Source organism: Gekko japonicus, unplaced genomic scaffold, assembly GCF_001447785.1.
Source record: "Gekko japonicus isolate JY-2015 unplaced genomic scaffold, Gekko_japonicus_V1.1 scaffold769, whole genome shotgun sequence".
Taxonomy (NCBI): Eukaryota; Metazoa; Chordata; class Lepidosauria; order Squamata; family Gekkonidae; genus Gekko; species Gekko japonicus.
The window spans coordinates 229,252-251,260 of record NW_015175993.1 but is presented as its reverse complement, the minus strand read 5'-3'; the positions used below and the strand labels follow the sequence as shown (position 1 = coordinate 251,260).

The window sequence follows — 22,009 nt, the reverse complement described above, 5'->3', positions numbered from 1 at the left end:
GGCGAAGGCATGAATCAAGAGTCTAGGCAGGGGAAAGTAAGGAAAAGATTGCTGCCCTAGTATTCTAAACCAGGAGCCCTCCTGGGACTGATGAACTGCTAGAGGAATGCCTTGCCCATTTAAAATCCCTATATCCTAATGTGTGGTGGTAATGAAATTAAGAAAGCTTACTGCAGGCATCTTTCAAACTGCTGCCATTGTTATTTCTGAGAAGTACTGACTGACCTATAGTAGGCATTTGATTTCCTGTGTTTTAAAACTGCTGCTCAGCTCAAAATGACTGAAAGGTTAGGACACTTCAGGCGAATCCCAGTGTGTAAGTATTTTATTATATAATTTCTTCGATATAATCAATTTAAGATGTAGGTTTAGCTTATTAGCTTATTACTATACTTTTTTGAAATATCTTTAAAATGCATCACTTGCTTTTTTACTATAGGTTTACAGCAATTATAGTGTATAAGATATGTTAATTCTTTAAAAGTATTCAAGAATATATTGTTATGATAATTCCAAATTTTCAATATCTGATAGTTATTGTTAAAAATATCCTGATTTTAAGCCAGTTAGTTCACATAGTTTGTTAAATATTTATCGATCCAATACCAAGTTTAATCAAGACTGAAAATAATTCTGAATATTATAAATATACCGTATATTTGAAATACGTATTTAAAATGTTATATATTTATTATATTCTGGATAGTCCTTGTAATATGTATTCTAAATTCTTTTTTAAAACTTTTGCCCCCTTTCCCTTTTTTTCTTTCTGTACCCCTATTTTGTGTTTTTTTAAAAATAAAATACATATATCAAAAAATGAAATGCAAAATTTCAGGAGAGGGTTGTCAAATGCAGCCATTTCTCATTATCAACTGGGGAGCGGCATGGGGTTAGCTGAACCTGTCTTGGTCTAGAACTTCCCCAACCCTCAGTTTCACACTGCATTTCCCATAGACAGAAATATTAAGAAACTCCACAACATACTTAATTATATTTTCCTTATATTTTACATGGCTTCTGAAAGCAAAAAAGTACCTATCTCTATTCTCTCTATGCCAACACACTTAGGCACCACACGTTCCACTTCTAATAGGCTGAAATTATCTCCAGGTAAGAAAAACGTTGTGCAAAGCAACATCCACTGTAAGACGCCTTGGTCAGAAAAACGCATCTTCCCAGTACACGAAACCAAGACAGAAAAGGAGCAGGGGAGGCAGAACATCGGCCAACATGGAACAGGAGGAAAGGAAAGCCAGCGGGGATGTTTAGCAAACAAAGATTCACTCGACCCTTTACGTAACAGCTGGAGCGGTTATACAGACAAATCCAAGCCCAAACTACTCATGATAATCTGCAACGATGAAGCATTCTAAAAAAAAAAAATCCTGTTTATATTTAGCTAAAAGTAAGACTAGGAAAGCTAACATTCAGGCGCTGTCAGGAAGCCAGATGTGGTCTGATTCGTTGATTCTAACCTATGTGGGAGGGCTACTCTGCCATTAGCAGCCTCCCTCCCTCCCTCAGCACAGGTCGCCTGGGCCTTCGTCCTCTCTCTGTCCCTGGAAGGTCCAGGCTAACCCAACCTCATCAGATCTCAGAAGCTAGGGAGGGTCAGCCCTGGTCAGTATTTGGATGGGAGACCACCGAGGAATTACCAAGGTCACACAAAGCAGAGGCAGGCAATGGCAAACCACCTCTGAATGTCTCTTCCTTTGAAAACCGCACAGGGTCGCCATACGTTGGATACAACTTGACAGAACTTTCTACCACCACCTCTGACCCCTGCACGTCCTTCCTCTTCTTCCTCTATCCTCCTTGCCTCAGCTCAGCTTCCCTTCTTTCCCACCCTTGCCCCTATAACTTGAACTCAGTCAGTGCAGGCCGCAGATACGGCTCTTTCTGTGCCTCTACAGCATGAGACACAACACTGAAACCAAGAGTGGCGTGGGAGCACACCACTCACCCAGCTGTACCTTCCGTGCTTTCGTGGGACTGCCGCACAATGCAGCGAAGGCTCTGAAACAAAGGTCCTGACAAATTCACTGGGGTGGGCAGGGGTAAGGGGCTGTGATTCAACAGCATAACGTTAGACTTAGATGTTGTCCTCTCCTCTCCGTGTGGCTGAAAGAGGAAGGGAAACGGACCAGGGAAGGACTCCAGGTGGCTGGGTTGGGCAACCTAGAAGGGGGCAGGGGAGAAAGGAGGAGGAGCAGGCCTGTAGCCAGGATTTTGTGGTTTGTGGTGCAAATCTTTTTCTGGTGGAGGTGAAGTTCTCAGAGCAGAAAGAAAAGCCATTTAGCCAATAGAAAGCTGTTACCAGGATAGATCTCTAAACTGTCAGCTGTCAACCACTTTAGATGACAGTTCTCAGCTGTTGCAAGTTAATCACTTCTGCCTGCTTAAGCAGCAATTCTGATAATAAGCTGGCAAGTGGGGGTGATGACTTCTATAGTCAAGAAAGCTAACACTTAGGCAGAAAGACTCTCTTAAAGGAGACCAGTTTCATGACACAGAGTTAGAAGGGATCCTAGAGGTACCCACTCCAACCCTCTTGCTCAGTGCGGGACTTAGTCAACTACAGCACCCTACTCTGTTAAAGGAGCACACGCCTTTTAAAAATGTTTTTAAAATTATTGAAAAAAAGCATTTACAGGAGAAATTCTTGTGGGGCTGTGCCTTTAAGAAAGAGGAAAGAGCCCCCAAAAGCGCCACTGTAACTACAGGCCTGTGGAGGAGGAAGAGTATGGGAATAAGTAGAAAAGTGAAACAGAGGCGCAAGGAAAAGAAAAGACATCCCAAGGAGGACAACGGGATCAAGATGGCATGGATGCCACCTTGGACCAGAGGTCCTCTGGAGCTAGCAGCTGATCCAGAGGAGAGTATTGCTACTATGAAGGAGTAGAAAGGAGTCATACCCAGGCACAGATTTAGGCTCACGAAACAGTTTAAAAGGGCCAGGATTGGGCTCTGCAGCTATAATAATCTTTGTGTGCTGCCCCACATTTTTTATAGGAATGAGGAGTGTCTAAGCTGATTAATGGAGGAAGAGTTTACCATAAACGCCCACCAACGTGATGCTGCTCGTGCAATTGCTAACTCTTCCCCTCAAAGAATATGTGCTGAATAATGTGTCCATCCTTTAGTTCTTATTGATTTAAACTGGCAGTGTGAAACTCCAAATTTATTATTCTGAAATCTGGTATAACTGTACTCCCTCCACTGCATAAGGAAGGTTCTTCATGCCAAGTTTCATACTGCTGGGACACACTTTCTTGATTTCGTGATGAAAAGAACATTTAGGATGCTCAACAGGAAAAGACTGAAAAATAGAGCTCCTCCAACTCCAATATCTCGTGAGAACATTCTGGGAACCTACTCAACGAGAACAAATCGCTTGCCAAAAGATCATCCAACTAACAGGCACATTCACATAAAATTGTTATTCTGTGTATTGCCAGTGAGTGGCCAACAGACTATATGGCATCCTAGGTACAGTGCCCCCTTCATGATCTCTCGGGGGGGGGGGGAGCAGGAGGAGGAGGAGGAAGAGAAGGAGAAGACTGTTGAAGGCCAAAAGAGCCCAGAGTCTCATGGCTCCCCGAAGACTAATTAATGTATTGTGGCAGAAGCTTTGGTGAGCCAGTGCCCACGTCATGAGATACATTTATCAAATACAAACTTGTATTTCATGCTGGGTATGTTACCTTGGCATGATTAAAGGGCATGAAATCTGACATGGCTAGTATAGGTTCCACAGACACGGATCTAATTAGATGCCCCGGTGGCACCCATGCCACAGCAGCAGCAGAGCCTGGGGACGGAGTGTGGAAGAGTCAGGCCTACGCTCCCAGCATCCTCTTCAGCTGTGTTGCTTGATGCATGGTGGCAGAGACAGGCTACATAGTATGTGCTACTCTTACCAAGAAGACTGGCCGCTCACTGGTCAGTAATAAGGCCTTGCTCCATCCCCCACCCAGGCCTGTAGCTACAGTGGTTCTTTTGGGGGGCCTGCTCCCTTAATTAAAAGCCCTGCCCCACAAATAGCTATGCTAGAAACCTTATTTTTAAGGACACACACACACACACCCCTGCTGCTGACAGCAGCTAGGGTGAGAGCACCGTGGCTTGCCCTCAGGTTTCCCTCACACCGTGGAATTGGGGGGGGGGGCAATCATGGAACATGGGAAAAGGCAGCTCACAGGGCATTTAATGGCCTTCAGAAGACATTTTAATGTCTTTTGAGTTCCCTTCCACAGGGCAAGAAAGCTCAGAAGGGCACTCAAGAGTGGCAACTTCAATACATCTCCAACAATCTCCCTTTCTGCTAGCCCAGTCCTGCTGTACACCACCTAGATCATGGTGAGTCTTTCAGAAGCATTCCCATGAGCCTCTCCTTTTAAAGACAGGCATCCAGATTAATTTAATTAACTGTAATTTAACAGCCCCCTTAGAAACTTAAATGCCCTCCAAAAAATTTTTTTTAAAAATCCTGGCTACAGGCCTGCTCCCACCCCCCACTCCAGGTTTTCTAGGTAGGCCGCAGATGCCAAGGACAAATTGAGCTGAGGCGCAACTCCTCTGGGTGAGAGGAGAGGCGGGATGTGGGCCCTTGGTCAAGACCAGAGGATCTCTGTGAGCTCACTGAAATACTGTTAGCATAAGAGCATTCTGGGCAGTGTTAATTTCGAACAGATGTTGGTTACAAACACATGGATCTACATACGGACTACTGCTAAGAGACGTCTACAGTGTGACAAGAGTGAGATGTTTTTATAACTTAAAAATAAAACAAGATGACACATAAAACAAGGGGAAACTAAAGCAAACGCTGGGCTTCCTCTCTTCAAAACAAGAGCTGCTATGAAGAGAACACATAGTTACCTGCATCCATATCTGCAAAGAATGGAACAGCCAGTAAGGAAAAGAAGGAACCAGAAATTCAGTGTCTCAGTGGGATTTAAAAGTTCATAAGGAGAATAAAAATAATCAGGACATTAATTTTAGTGAATGTGAATAAGATGATGCTACGATTCATAACAATCTCAAATCTGTCACTGATTTATTCATCTGAATTCAATTAAAAATCCTACATATGTTTCAGATACACATTGTTTCTACAGCTTCTTTTGTAAAATAATCCTCTCTAATTTAGCACAATAAGCATCGTAAATCAGACTAACAGGCAAGAAGTGGTGTTCAAAGTATATTCTTCAGTGCCACCACATGAGACACTAACAACACAGTGCAATTACAGCTATTCTGTCAAAGAGCTTAGAAGTCAATTCTGCAACCAAATTAGGAAAATTGCCCATCTGGGTAAAGAATTTACAAACAAAGGGAAGGGAGAGAGAAGAGATTAAAAAAAAAAAACCCTCCCAAATATTCTGTCATTTTAGCTTTCAAAAAGAGCTCTTGTGACAAGATGTGGTTTCTGAAACAACATAAGGTACCAACATACCTGTTTGCGCCTTTTTAAGATTATGTTAAAGCAAGCATTTAAAGCTTTACTTTTTACTTATCTCTATCTAATACAATATCCTGAACAATTGATTTTCCATGCTAATACAGCACGGCTGACTACCACCAACTGCCCATGTACAGAAATAAGAACAACAGTTAAGAACATGCTTCCAACGGATGGTCAGTCATTGTACCTTCTGGTGATTCCTCCTGGACATATGTCCCAGTTAGATACCGATGCACAAGGGCAGATTTACCACTAGCTAGATTTCCCACAATGCCCTGTGGAAATAAGAGATAAGGTTAATTGTTTCATAGTTTTACAAACCAAATTAAGCCTTAGTAATGCATTAAGAAGACATCAGATAGAAAAGATGATCAAAAATACACCGAGAATATGCACATTGGTTTTAATGGCAACTTAATAATACACTGAATTCACAGACGCTTAAAAAAATCTTGTTCCCAAGATTTGGAGGGTTCTAATGGTCTATTTAACATCTTGCTTAAAAGGAAAAACATTAACTGTATTCATGTGTGGAAATTGATGTTTCAATGTATGGAGGATTGTTGAATAAGCTAAAGTTATACTTTATATTTTTATACTTATAAAATACGGTACTGTTCATAAAAGTGTTTTTAAAGAATCTTCTAATTAAATAAAGTTTTACAGCACTACAGGAAATCTGTACCTCAGAGTACGTAATTAAAGCTGCTTCCTTGAACAGCTATTTCTGATCACAACACAACCCTTCAATTAAGCCTAAGATTAACACAGGAACTGACAAAAGCTAACTGCAAACTGAATCCCTGAGAGCAGTATCAACATAGTTAAATTTAGCGTGTGTGTATGAGGACAGACAACCAAAACAGTTATTTTATAATTATTTTTAAACAGAGTGTACAAAATGGAAATCGCAATTAGAAAGGGCCTTTAATGTAAATATCCACAGCAACGCACAGAGAAATTCTTAACAGCTGTGCTGAGGAAAGAGGAAAAGTTATGAGGAAAAAGAGAAAGCAAATATACCACTGAGAGAACAGTATTATCAACCCTCAAGAAGGAAAACTTAGAAAGGGCAATAATTCACAAGAAAATAAAGAAGCCCAAATTCTGTCAGAAACGTCTGTCAAGTTTCTAAACAACACAATGACTACAATTGACCACAATTAAAATGCCTAAGCAGCAGGAAAGTGACAGGAAAACCTGAAGGCCAGAGCCTCTTGACGGGTGACAACAATAGTAAAGGTGTACACCCTGCACAAAAGAGTTTTTTAAAATTATAGCATGCTGTCAGGACCTACTAGCCTCACCACAAGTTCTATTCAGTCTAGAAATGTCAATTCCCAGTGGAAAAGGGGAGGGGGAAATCAGTTGTTTCCATTTTTTCCAAGAACTTTTTTCTCAATTTTTCTGAAAGAAAAACTGGGAAATTTGGGGGAGTACCAGGGAAAAAAACCTCCTATTGACCATTTTTTTTCTTTTTAAATGTCTGAAATACTTTTTAAGACAAGGTTTTGCTCATTCAAATTGCATAGTACAAAAAGATCTGAGGACTCTTCAATTTTTCTAACAGATAAAACTGAAAATTTTTTGAGGAACACTGAAAAAATTCTTATGAATTTTTCCATTTGGAATGAGTGAAATGTTTTTCTATGGCCAAGTTTGACGTATAATGTGTAGTATACAAATACATATATGAAGCAATCTACAACATTAGATAATGATAATTCCTGTGTATACACATAAACAAAGTAGGTTCAAAAATGTTTATTGTTCAAATGTGAACAATTATGGTAGTAATTAATATGCTGTAATGTATTTAATGATAATACATTTTTAAAGGATTCAGGGTTTCCATGATGTCAATAAACTGACATCCAAATATGCTAGTCGAAGACGTTTATATTTTTAATTTCCATAAATATGCCAAAAAGTATAATTTTATAAGCTAAATTATAAATGGTCCCTTTTATATTGTTAAATCAGTAACAATAAGTTTAAGTTTATTAGGAAAATAAGTACTGCATAATTATTTTCACAAAATTTCATTTTTTTTCCTGGAGATGGGTAAACTACTTTCCCCCCCATGGCTTCATAATTTCCAGGATTTTAATATCTCTAGTTAGAACTCAAACACATTTTGCCAATCCACAGAAAAAGGGAATCTAATGGCAGATTACAAAAAAGGTAGGTCATTCTCAACAAAATGGGAATGTACATGCACAGGGCTTTTTTTGTGGAAAAAGCCCAGCAGAAACATATTAGAATATTAGGCCAGCAGAAACGTATTAGAATATTAGGCCACACCCCTGACAGCACAGCTTATTGGCATTATAGGCCACATCCCCATGTTACCAGAAGTGTGCTCATCCAGCCACACCCACCTTTTGCTTGTTATTCTGTTTACCTTGTTTGCTGTCAAAACCCAGGGCTTTTTTGTAGCAGGAACTCCTTTGCATGTTAGGCCACACACCCCTAATGTAGCCAATCCTAATGAGTTTCTGCTGTTGGGTGTGGCCTATTATGCTAATGAGTTCCTGCTGGGTGTGGCCAACTTGGAAGCCAGCCGGAACTCGTTCCTGTGTGTTCCTGCCCAAAAATAGCCCTGCACATGCACAATCCTGAAAATTAAAGGGCTGATTTCATACCAAGGACTGTTGCTTTTACATAATCCTAGAAACAAAATGAATATAAAACATGAGTATAAAGCACATAATACTGCAGCAGTTACCAATCTCTTAAATGAAGGTTAAGAGAGCCTCTACATTTGGGACCTTCTGAGGTCCCAACTGATTAAGAAACTAAAACAATATCCAATCTGTAGAAATATTATTCAGAATTTCCAACCTTCAGAGGACACTTTCATACCCTCCAAGAATTCACCAACTGTCTTGTCTGCCATGGAACAACAGCATATTCCAGAGAATTCTGAGGCATGTTCCAGGGTGCAGGCACAGCTTACCTGAGGCCTTGCTTAGGCACACTGTCAACCCACATGAACTGAGTGCACCAAAAGACACGCATTTCCACACCGCGGGGGAAGATTGGCACTGATGAGCAATGTCCTCTATACGGCTCCTGAGGCCAGAAGAGAGGCCATCACCTATTCAGGCAACTGTCACGACAACTGTCCCCACAGCCCTCTCCAGAATCTCTCGCAAGAACAGGAGTTCCCAAGGAAGGCCAGGCCAGCAAACAAGGCCTGTGTCGAGTGCACAGCTCCCTTAAAATGGAGTGGGATGGGGGCTGGGAAGGACAGATGGTTTCCATGGTTCTGGTTGCGTAGAAAGGAGCCAGTGGAAGGAGCAGGAGTAAGGTGCCATAAACTCTTTCCCCTTTCAATATAAGTTCAGAGGAAGAGAAACAAGAAAGACCAGGGCAAAGTTGAGTCTGGGTGTCAGAACCACCCCCACCCCCACTGTGCCTTCTACTGAGGACACGTCCCAGAACATAATTTAAACAAAAACAAAAACCATTGGGAATGATCGCATAGATGATCTGAACAGCAGCAAGATATGGGGGCCAAAGACATACTATACTAAATAGAACAAGTTTGGACCCACAACAAAATGCTTCAGACCATTTTGTAGATTGCCGGATGATAGCTGCTAAAAGCGAGGGCAGTTCAAGCTTTGCAACCATTCTCAGGCAAGCTAGGAACAACTATTCACACACACACACCCCAATCCTTTCTTGGGACTAGGGCGGCATGCCAGCTAGGACTAAGCCAGCTCACTGGGTGACATCAGACCAGTCATACACTCTCAGCCTAACCTACCTCACCTCACAGGGTTGTGGAGGAGAACAATGTAAACTGCTCTGCGTCCCCCGTGGGTGAGAAATGTGAAGTATGAAGGAAGCAAGTAAAAAGATAAATAAGCTGGTCTCAGACATCCACCTCTGTTGATAGCCGAAAAGGAGAACATTAATTATTTTGTCGACTGCCAAAACAACCTGCATCTACCTATTCTACTGCATTTTTGGCAACATTCATAACTTAGAACACCAACTCCGGGTTAAGTTTGGTCTTGAAACGTCAGCTGTATCAGAATTTCAAGACCTCCTGTCACACCTTAAGCTGAAAAGGGCACACAAACAACTTTACTCCCATCACAGCACAGTTCCAGGACTTGCTCCTGACAGGCTATGCCGTGAACAGAACACAGAGGCTGGACTGCAAATACAGGCCTCAAACAATGGAACGAATCCTGAAGAACCAACCAACTAACAAGTCTCTTTGGATCTAAAACTGCAAAAAGATTGTCCTGAGAATTCACTGGATACCTGACAGATTCTTCAGACTGGAACTGATGGGACAATACTAGACATCAGAGAGATTATTCTATCTGCGTGAGACAACTGTACATGATCTGACACACTCAGGTGATGGGCATCTGGCAAGAAAGACAGAAGCAGATCAACTTCATTCTGAATTACTCTCTCCTAGTCTGTGTCACTAACATAATACTAGGTATTGTTCATGACATTTGGAGCTTTATGCCCAAGCCAAAAAATTCTGTTTTAAGGCAACTACTATAAACATCTTATTCTCTAGAAATGGGAAGTCGCATGAAGGAAGAGGAGATTGGATTTATACCGTGCCCTTCACTCGGAGTCTCAAAGCAGTTTACAATCTCCTTTCTCTTCTGCTCCCCACAACAGACACTCTGTGAGGTAGATGGGGCTGAGAGAGCTCTTTCAAGGAATGATGAGAGAACATCTCTCTGAAAGAAACTGTAGCTGACCCAAGGTCACACCAGCAGCTGCATGTGGAGGAGTGGGGAATCAACCCCAGTTCTCCCAGATTAGAGTCTGTGCTCTTAACCACTACACCAAACTGACTCTCTGGCAAACTGGCACGAGCCCCACCCATAGAGGCGTAGGTGGAAAGCATTCTCAATTTAAGCAGTTAAATACAAGCTAGGCACATGGCAAGTGAGAAGTATGGGCATACCTGGTCAGCAATTTTTAGAAATATATGCAACTGAGTACTGAATGCCCTTGAGATTGGACGGAAGGCGGCATGATATGGCCCAATCTCTTCAGATCTCAGAAACTAAGCAGAGTCAGTACATGGACGGGAGACGGCCAAAGACAGCTCTGCTGAGAAAGCCAATGGCACACCACCTCTGCTTCTCATCAGCCTTGAAGGGCCCTTTGCTGCGGTTGCCATAAATCAACTGTGACTTGACATCACATACATATGTTATGTACGTACTTGAGGCAAATCCATTTTGCTTCTACACCACCTTCCCCACCTCATATACCTCCTCTAATCTCTTCTCTTTCCTCTCATTGGGTGTGTTCGGACGGGGCGTTTCAGCTGGCATAAACTGTACCGGTTGGAACCGGTGCAGTTTATGCCGGCTGAAACGCGATCACACTTACCTCCCTCACAGCGGAGCCCATCGCTGTATGCCTGTTCACATGCTGTGGGCGTCGGCGTTGGTTTTTTTAACTCAATTTGAGCATGCGCATAGGCAGCCATCCACAGAATGGCGATCTTTGCCCATGCTCAAAGCACCCCGTATTACATTTAAAGTTTAAAGGTAAGGACTTACCTTTAAAGTTTAAAGCCCAAACTGGCCTCCCTAAAGTCCTAGACTACTCCGGAAAGTTAAACTAAGGGCCTTTTCTTTTTAAAAAAATCAAACGCCGGGGCGAAGCTTCGCCCAAGCACGTATCAGCAACCTAACAAAAAAAAATGGTGGGCGAAAATCGGAAGCCTCAGGCTTCCGAACGGAAGTGGCTCTGGAACGGTGGAGAGCGATCAGACGGGGGTACAGCGATTACAACCGTTGTACTCAGGATACCACCACTTGGGGACCTAGTGGCAGAGTACAACGGTGTAAAGGGCTTTGCAACGGTTAGGGACGGAAGGCAGATGTTCTACGTGTGAACGCCGGTAAGTACACTGATTGCAACCGGAACCTATACCATTGCAAACGCCGCGTCTGAACGCACCCATTGTGGCTCTAATTGTTGGACAAGAGGGCAAGTTCAAGTATGGGACAGGTGTTTAACACTTTGCAGTTTACAACTTAAATTTTTTACCACGAACTTAAAATCTTAAAATACTGAAGGAGGCTACTTGCAGCCTTGCCAGTTATGGCCAACTCCTGACTAAACAGCCTTTCCCACATCCCACATCTTGCCCATTCAACAAAGTTTCACAGTTTACAGCTAGGGAAAAGGAAAGGCCTTGCAATGTAACGTTCCACAAAGCATACACTACAGGCAACCATTTGCCAGACAACTGAGGTGAAATCCATTCCTGGCAGCACCTTCCTGGGAGAGAGACCCAATGAATAAAATGGGACTGACCTCCAAGTAGGCCTGCTTAGACTTTCTCCCAGTGTCTCCAAAGTACAGCCACTTACTGCTTTCTGTATACAAAAAAGCAATTCAGGTATAAAAGAACCCCAGAAAAATAGCCACTCATTTTGAGAACTGACGTTTTTTACACTAAGAAATGCTAATAGATGCGACTGGGATTTCTTTTCTTTTTTAAACTCTTGACAATGTAAACATACTGGGGATATTGAAGTAAAAAATACCTCATGAGTTTCTACAGAAACCACTGGTCCAGGAAAGCACTGTTAAGGGCTCTCGAGAGATACGGCCCCTTCCTCATTTCACAGAAAGAGGGCTTAGTAACATTCATGGAACAAGGGTAAGCTACTAAATATGTAAAGAGGGAGGGGAGAATCCCAACAACAACAACAAAAATCATTCCACCTCATGGTAAAAGTGAGGAACCAAGTATCTGAATGTTTGAAACAGTCTTTGGAAGTTGTGAAACACACAGATTCCAACCACCAGAAACAGATTTGGGTTGTTTTGGTGCATGTGGGACGTTTTACTACCATGAGATACACTGAAATTCGGCTCAGGGTAGTGACCCCAAATATAATCTGTAAGTTTTTTCATAATGCTGTCATTAATAGTAAAGCATCTTGAAATAAGGACTCAACCAATCAATACCACAATGGCATCTAGGCAGGAAAAGGTTTCATTCCAACCCTTATCAGAGATAAAACAATACTGATGTTATTTGTTACCACATTTATCTTTTTCAGTATCTTGCGGGTCCTTTCAATGTAACTTGGCATTACTGACCTCAGTACTGAAAGGAATCTATTATTTAAAACTCAGGTTACGAGAAAAATGATATTTAAGATTAAATTTAAATTTTTTTCCTCTGACCCGGATCTCATATCCTTAGAATCTGCCAAGAGCAGAATAACTTCCAAATAAGAGTTTAGAGAAAAATCAACATGTGCTGGTACAAGTTACTGGTCCTCACCTGACAAGGCCAGAACCACATAAAACCAACAACTGGACGGCTTTCAACAATTTAGTCCCAGGGCTTCAATACTCTGCCATCTTCCAGACCCAAGAAGCAGGAGGCAAGACATGGGCTGGATCTTGCAATCCACCAGCAGGAGGAGCCAATGGCAACCAGTCTTCTAGCTTTCCCTTTCCCATTTTTGATCCTAGGAAAATTTATTCCTGGGGTTATGGGACCTGTGTAGAGTAACAGCCACATGGTTTAGGAGGGTGCACTGGAGAGGAGGAACGGGGCAAAAATTGCTCTCTTCCTGCCTCTTCCACAAGCAGAGCTCAGCTGGCAAAAGGGGTACCGAGATCCCGGGAATAAACTTTACCAGGGCTACTAAGGACTGCTAGGGGGAGGAAAAAGCCAGGTAGATGGCAATCCTTGCACAGTCCTTGCTCCGGATCCAGCCCAGACGCCTGCTGCATCATGACTCAAGTATCATATATCGGTGTGAAGAAGAACAGCTGGCTGATGGAGGGGAAGATGACAGGATTTCACCCCTGCTCCAATGCCTGGCTTGAGGCCGTGTAAACCCTTCTATTCTAATTTCTGACCCAGGAGAAAATGTATTTCCTCCCCCATAATTATGACCCACTGCATTCTGAAGGCTATCTGTTCGTCTGTAGATATATGCGCAGCGGTCAACTAGGTTCCCTCACAAACAGGCTACGTTTCTCATGTTTTTAGTGACCGATCTTTCATAGTTAATGATATTTCAACAGCTAAGCGAAACACATCTGTCATCTGAAGGATCAAAATACATCAGTTCAAAACAGAAGAGGAAATGCAAACACTGAAAGCTTACTTACCACTTTGAGTTCTGGCACAGAACGACTTAGTGTCCATTCCTGGCTATTTACAAAGGCATCTGTAAAATTGAACATGTTTTTATAAAGCAATTTTAACAACACAACACAGCACTACTAAGTTTTCCCTAAAAGCGATAAGCTGACGTGATAAAGTGAGCCATGGGTCCAAACTGTACTTAACCACAAAGACTGTGCTCTTCTTGCCCGAAAGATAAGGTTTCTTTTCTGAAAACGAGCCAACATATAAATGGAAGAGAATCATTATAGAGACTGGTGAAAGCTGTAGGGGCTTTGCTCTACGGCTGAAGCCTGGGCGCTTTAAAGGACTCCTATGAAGGGCTTGCATCTCAAAGACGCTTGGAGAAGTTAACAATACAGAAAAGTTTCCATCACTGCAACAGGACAAGGCTCGAAAAGACCAGCTGCCCTTTGGTGACCAAAGTCCCTGTTGCCCCAAAGTGCCAAGACAACATTCGGCTCTTGTCTTAAGAGACTGGGGGGGACTGCCTGTCAAACCTGTCTCTCTCGTACCTGCAGCTGCCTTCACATGCATAAGGGAGGGGCCGTGGCTCAGTGGAAGAGCCTCTGGCTTTGCATACGGAAGGTCCCAGGTACAATCCCTGGCATCTCCAGGTAAAAGGATCAGGCAGTAAGTGATGAGAAAAGACCTCTACCTGAGACCCTGGAGAGCCACTGCCAGTCTTAGACAATACAGACATTGATGGGCTGATTCAGTATAAAGCAGCTTCATACGTGTTCATATGTGTTCATCAAAGGGGAAGGGCACAATGACAGAGGGGAGGTGGCTGCACCCAGGTGCTAGATGGGCCCCCACACTAGAATGAGAGCACCAAGAATGCTCTTGCACATGCTCTCTGGGCCACGCTTACCACTGGCACACTGGCCACTATATTGTGGCAGCTTTCTTTTGCAATCTGAGGGACCAGCACACTTATAAACCTCACACATTCTCAAACTTCTTCCGCAAAGGCACTTTTATTTTCTTAATTATTTGAGGATGGCAGCAAAAGGCCTGAAGTGTCTGCCAGGTAAAACCCCCCACAATCGCCAATTTAGGCCCATTATTAGTAGCAGAACAATCCGTGGGAAGCATCTTTATTCTGTTGGTAGTGTAACATAAGAAGAAGAGATTGGATTTATACCCTGCCCTTCACTACCCGAAGGTGTCTCAGAGCTGCTCACAATCTCCTTCTCCTTCCCCTTCCCCTCCCCACAACAGACACCCTGTGAAGTAGGTGGGGCTGAGAGAGCTCTTTTGAGAACTGTCCTTGAGAGAACAGCTCTGAAAGAACTTGTGACTGACCCAAGGTCACACCAGCAGCTGAATGTGGAGGAGTGGGGAAACAAACCCAGTTCTCCCAGACTAGAGTCTGCACTCCTAACCACTACATCAAACACTCAACTACGCAGCCCTTACAACTCAATGGCACTATGGTTTATTGGATACTGAAGACTTCCACATTCCCAACCAGCCACAGTTTGTGGTTTCATCTTCAATTTCAGAGCTTCCCCCCCCCCCCCGGAAGGGGGGCAGACAAGACCCAACCAAGATTAATTCCCAAAACCTTACGCTTGAATGCGACCTACTATGCCGTAATATGAAATAAGAAAAGCTTCCTTCAGCATGAGCTGCCAAAAAAGGCATTTATTAAAGGAAAATATATTAAAACTCTTAAGCAACATACAATTTCTTTTTTTCTCCTGTAAGATATTAAATGGACATTGGGTGAACTATCTAAACAACTACTTTAAATGTATGAAAAACTGCACAGGTAAATACGATGGTTCGCAGAAAAGATTTAAGTGCAGCAGTAGTGCACTATGTGTTGGTTGGTCCTAATAAAGATAAAATATTAAAAAGTATTGAAAAGATTTTAAGACTCACAGAAATCACATACTGAACATCCAGATTAACGAAAGCACAAAGGGGGGGGGGGGAAACTCCACTGCAATACTTCCAATACTCCACATTAAGAGTGCCACAAACTTGTGCTTTCCTATCATGTCCACAAGCAACTATTATTTATTTAAAACATTTATTAGTCCCCTTTCCTCCATTATGGAGCTCAAGGCAGTTTACAACATAGATAAAACACACAAAAATAAAATACATTAAACACATTTTTTAAAAAAACCAAAATTTAAAATCACAACTCAACAAACAAACCAAAATTTAAAACCACAGACATCACGCCTCTCTACCCATCCTCTTTTCTTCCTTTTCTTTCTTTTTTGTAAAAAACTAAACATACCAGCTAATGAAGAGGGGCTCTGGGGCAAGTGATGCTCTGTCTTCTTGGTGCTTGGGGGGGGGGGTCATGCGTGGGATGGCTTCTAGTGTCCTGGCCCCACTGGTGGACCTCCTGATGGCACCTGGTATTTCTGGCCACTGTGTGACACAGGGTGTTGGACTGGATGGGCCTTTGGCCTGATCCAACATTGGCATCTCTTATGTTCTTATATTAAGAGTTATGGAGAATTCCACGTTCGCTTGATGACTGTGTAACATTTTGGACAATCCTAATAGGATGTACCGTTACACTCAGTGTGAAGTTATCAGTACGAGGTCGTCACAGGTACACCTTAATTTTTTACAAGTTTAAATTGTAGCACAGAACTAAGCTCATCCAGTGACCAACAGGCTATAGCCCAAGCTAGCCCGATTTTGTCAGATCTCAGAAGCTAAGCAGGGACAGTCCTGGGCTAGTATTTGGATGGAAGACCAACTGGAAGTCTAAGGTCACGAAGCAGAGGCTGGCAATGGCAAACCACCTCTCAAGTATCTTCCCTTGAAATCCCTACAGGGTCGCCATAAGTCGACTGCAACGTGATGGAATTTTCCATCACCACAAACTAGTTTTCCGGACCTGGATAGCCCAGGCTGGCCCGATCTCTTCAGATCTTGGAAGCTAAGCAAGGTTGGCCCTGGTCAACATTTGGGAGACCACCAGGAAATACCAGGATCATGACGTGGAGGCAGACAATGCCAAACTACCTCTAAACACCTCTTGCCTTGAAAACCCCACAAGGGACTCCATAAGTCAGCTGTGAAGACAGAGAAGACTATTATTCAGGCATATTGCTAGAAAGGTTTGTGCTTGGAAATGCAGCTGCATTGCACAAAGAAAATCTAGCCCTTTCTTTGGTTGATCAATCAGTTGTATCATATATACGATAAAGAACTGCCTTTTGGAATGAACTGCCCACGGCTATTGGGGGGGGGTCAGTGAACACGCTGTACTGACCTCCAACAGCTAAGCACAACTCCACATCAAACACTAAACTGATGGACCAGCAAAGCCTTAGAGAACACCTCCCTCCCTTCACTTCTCATGAGAAAAAGGTGGTTTCTCGATGGCGCTGATTACGTTACTTATGAAAGCTAAGAGGGGGAGCTGGAAGGGGCATTCTTAGTGGACACAACCTAGTTCTTGGGAGCCATCGGGTAAATGGTAGGTAGCAAATATAAATGAAGCAACACACCAGTTTTTGTGCTAGCATGAAAATTACTGTGTGCACCATCCGGTCTCTCTCCCGTACTTAAGCCAGCCAGTGACCATAATACCAGTTCAGTTCTTAATCATCTGGTTATTTCCGCGCATCTGGCATCTACTTTGGTTCTGAAATAAGCCTTCCCGATTTGTTTTTTAAAACCCACTGAATCAACCCACAGCAATATTTACATCAAAATATGTTAAAGGTCATTGATTTAATTCAAGGCCCAATGGGCACAGAAGCTATAAGATTTTAAGTCAAAGGATCCCTGTGGGAATAACATACAGCTTCTCATAAAATTAAGCCAGTTCTGGCCATATACAGTACCAAAACACGGCAGTATCATTGCTGCTTCCGGTTTCTCCCCCCGAAATCAGTGCCCCCACCCAGGCTTTGCTCACATCACCTTATCTCTATGCTCCATCATTCCTCCACACTCTCCTACCACACAGCAACCCATTTTGTGGAATTGGCAACCGAACTCATTAAATACTACCAAAATGAAAGTCTTTTTTTTTTTTTGTAATCTCCTTTAAGAAAACTGTCTGGAATTTATACAGCACAAGTGATCCCCAGATTAAAATTCCAAAACAACTCTTATGCCAGGTATAATAGTCAAAGGCCTCTGTTCACAAGGAAATCTAATGCGACAAAATAGCAAAGATACACTTTAAATTCAGCTGGAACAGCAAGCAGTTGCCGTCCTATTGGACTCTGGAGTACAAACTCTTGATATCTAAGATAAGAGAGGACTGACACTCCAAATTCCTACTTCCCATAATCGGGATGGTTAAATAATGGTAGAAAGACAGATTTCCCCCCCCACACACACACACACGACTTAGCTATATGAAACAGAGCCATTTCTCTAGCCACATTAGAGATTAAACATACATTCTAAGCATGCCAATGTGAATACATTTTATCTGGGGTTAAATAGGGTCCATCGCTGTTCCACAACAGGGAAGACCTGCAATTAATATTCCTAAAATCCTCTCATTTTGCAAACGAACTGTAAATCTGTGCAGAGTTCAACTGATTAATGCAGTGATGCAAGCAGGGAAGGGGCTAATTCACTGGATGACACGGTGCATTTATTTATTGCCTAAAATACAAAGATCCTGTAGCAACAATACGTTGCTGCACCTCTGTCCCTAAAGGACTCACAATGTAGCTATGGGACTCTTGCTATGCTGTCTTAACTATAGTGACTTTAGGGGAAGAGGAAGCAAGCTGCTATTAAGTGAAGTCTCGGCCACACAGCAAATTTAACACAGTGGCAATGTGAAAGGTTGAAAAATGGAATATGCAAAAGCAGACTAGCTCCAGGAGGACATTCAGAGAGCCTCTTCGTTAAGCAGAGATTTGTACCCACGTCTCCCCTGTTGAAGCCAAGTGGTGTAGTGGTTAGAGCAGGGGTCCCCAACCTGGCAACCATGAGCCCCATGCCACTCGCTGCTGATACCCTCCCTGGCACCCACCAGGTGTTTTTAGAAAGTGGGCATGGCTAGGTTGGACATTTACCCAGCAGGGCTCCTGACTGACTGTGCAGATTTTTTAAAAGTTGTTCAATCTGCCATTGATATAAAAAATTACGGGAGGGCGGGATATAAATGGAATAAAATAAATAAATACCTCACAGGATGATGGCTATGAGGATAAAATGGAGGGGAGAACAAGGGTGTAAGGCGCTTTGGGTCCCCACTGGGGAGAAAAGCAAGGTATAAATACCTGAACAAATAAAATAAAATAGACACCTCTACCTTTCCGATGTCTCCACTGAGCCCACAAGGCTGTTTACACACATCTGCCTCTAACAGGAGCCCACATGGTCACCTGTAATGACATCACAATGCCCTACAACCTTTTATACATCTCTGCCTTCTGGCCTTTTACCCATAACGGGCCAGACACAGGCACCAGAGTCTCTCTGTGCCACAGAAGTGACACTCAGTGGTGGCAATAACACAGACAGGCACTGTGTGTGATCTCACTGGATGCCCTCTCTGCAGGAGATGGATAAAGAACAAGCATCGGTAGGTATTTATTTATTTACTTCATTTAAACCACACCTTTCTCTTCAACTGGGACCCAAAGCAACTTACAATATAGTTCTCCTCCCTCCCCCCATTTCATCCTCCCAACTACACTTTGAGGCTCTGTGTATGCTGGCCCAAGGCCACCAGAAAAGAGGGGGGAATCCAAACCCCAGTCTCCCCAATCCTAGTCTGACACTAACCACTAAACCACACTGGCTGTTCAATATGTCTGATAGGAGGAATTCCACAGTGCCCTGTGGCTGTTACATCTGAGAGCTCTCTTCTGGAAAGGCCATGCACGCATTCACTCAACAGCGCAGAGATGAAGAGGGCAAGACATCATAATTGGCGGACCCGTGACAAATGTCACAGCAAAACTGAGGCGCCCAAGGGCTGTGGCTAAGGCGCATAGACCCAGTTCAGATCCCCACTATCCAGTTTGCCATTGATAACAAACAGCTCCAGGTTACTGACTGCCCAGGGCTGAGATGAAAAGCTGTGTGCAAAACAAGCAAAAGGCATATTACGTAGCAACTAAATTAGTCTCCAGCAGTGATTAAGTCTGCAATCCTAAGGACACTTCCATGGGAACAAGCCCCACTGAGTAACTGGGGATTTCCTTCTGAGTAGACTGCAACAATGCAACCAACATGAAGTTGAGCAAACTTCAGAGGACGGCAGAAGACCGGAAGGCCTGGCGTGATCTGGTCCATGGGGTCGCGAAGAGTCGGACTTGACTATGCGACTGAACAACAACAACAAAAGACTGCTTCTTAGGATTCCTCCCTAAATTATTATTTTACATTGATTGAAACATCCCCCTATTTAAGGTCAACCCACCATCTCCTTTGAGAGGGGTCCATCTGGCTTCCATGAGACCTGCAACATCTTTGAGTGTGGCACTCCTTCACTCGGGAGTCTCAGAGCGACCCAAAACTTTTCTTAAGTGAGCCTTTGGTTGACGCTTTTCAGTCTCTGGCCTATTTTTTCCTGCTCTGTTAAAAGTTGATGCTGTTCTTAACGGGGATTCAGAACCAAATTGACATATTTTTCTATTAGCTGCTTCAAACCAAGAAAGAAATGTGATATAATTTTTAAAAAATTATAAGTAAGACTTTTCCAGTTGAACAGCTGCTTCCATGTTCGCCAATTCTGCCCCATTTAAAAGACACCAACAACTCTGCAGTTCTCATCCCAAAGAGGAAATGCTGTTTTCAGGGTTTGGGGGAGCTGCTACGACTGCAGATTCTTTTACTATATTTCATTTAAAAACCACTAGTAGACAGAACACCCTGACATGGATGGCCCAGGCTAGCCTAATCTCATCAGATGTTGGCAGCTAAGCAGGGTTGTGGCCCTGGATAGTACTCGGATGAGAGACCACTACGTTTTACCGGCTGGATCTTTGGAAAATCTTTTTTTACAGCAAGAGTTGTGCAATAGTGGAATCGGCTACCTAGGGAGGTGGTGAGCTCCCCCTCACTGGCAGTCTGTAAGCAGCAGCTGGACAAACACTTCCAATGCTGTGATTCTATGATCTTAAGTCCAGGGCTGCTACACAGAGGCAGACAATGGCAGACCACCTCTATATGTCTCTTGCCTTGCAAACCTTAAGGCAGCTGCAATTTGACAGCACTTTCCACCCCCAATGTACAGGACCGTCTGTCTTTCCTCATGTGGATATCCTACGTGTACCCGGGTTCTGAAATGTGGTTAACCTTCAGATTTTTTGAATTCAAATTTAGCAAACTCTGCATCCCAAGTAAAGATTATAATCTGCCTTTCCTCACAAAAAAGTTCTTAGTGCCATCGTGATCAGGTGTTAACCCTTGAGAAGCCCAGGGAGAAGAGTGGTGGCACCTCTGGTGGGATGCTGAGAGTTTCCCTTGCCATTCTCCAAACGATTCCCAGAGCCACAGAGGACGAGCGTGGCATGCCACCCATTTGGCATCTCCCTAGTATGGAACTGCCACTTCTGCCCTAACGGTACTGTCAGCCTGCATGCTTTACTAGTCAGGTGGGGGGGGGGGTCCTACCCTTATGAGTCCAGTAGCACCTTAAAGTGAAACGAGATGGTCAGGATGTAAGCTTTTGAGAGTCAAAGCTCTCTTCATCAGACACAGTCTGTTTGTCCTACCCTGGATGTACACTGATTTTCAAAAATCCCAATAGCATTTCAGTGGCCTGCATAGAACACAGGCTCAAAAAATTGCTCAAACTTGCGAGTAAAATCACATCTTCAGCATTTTTCCCCAACCACTTTTTTCCTAAAAATGTGTTTTTCAGAACTCTGACTGGATGCCAGGTCAACAAGGCAGGAAAGCGGGATTCCACTCACAACACACAAAGGGCTGCAGGCAGAGGAATCACTGACCTAGTAACCTACATACAGATATATTATTTTTCAAAACGCCAGAAGGGGCCTCTTCCTCTTGCGGAAATGCAGCACCAAGGGAGGGGGGGGGGGGGCCTCCACCCTTGGACAGAGGAACCAAAGTAGAGATGCCAACTGTACAGGTAGAACCTGGGGATCCCCTGGAATTACAGCTCATCATCAAACTACAGTTTCCTTGGAGAAAACGGTGCTTTGGAGGATGGGCTCTATGGCATTTTATCCCACTGAGGCCCCTGTCCTCCAGGGGTTCTATCCTCAAATCTCCACGAGTTTCCCAGCCTGGATCAGGCAAGCCTTCACCCACCCAGGGGCCATGACGGGGCACCCCTCGACCCAAGGCCAACCGCCCCCCCTCCCCTCCCGCCCCAGCTGCGGCTCCCCCCGGGAGGCACCTCTGCTCGGGGACTCGGCGACGGTCTCCGCGCCCAGCGACGGGCACCTGCC

At 43.6% G+C, this 22,009-nt stretch overlaps 1 protein-coding gene across 2 annotated transcripts in view; it reads right to left on the bottom strand.

Annotated features, from left to right (window-relative positions):
• LOC107123193 (arf-GAP with GTPase, ANK repeat and PH domain-containing protein 1-like) overlaps nt 1–22,009 on the bottom strand; it is a 440,455-nt gene that overhangs the window by 374,465 nt on the left and 43,981 nt on the right. For both annotated transcript variants that reach the window (XM_015426385.1, XM_015426386.1), the window contains exons 2-3: nt 13,616–13,674; nt 5,658–5,745 (exon numbers count right to left, since the gene is read on the bottom strand). In XM_015426385.1, coding sequence (XP_015281871.1) covers nt 5,658–5,745; nt 13,616–13,674 — 147 coding nt within the window. The remainder of the gene's footprint in view (nt 1–5,657; nt 5,746–13,615; nt 13,675–22,009) is intronic.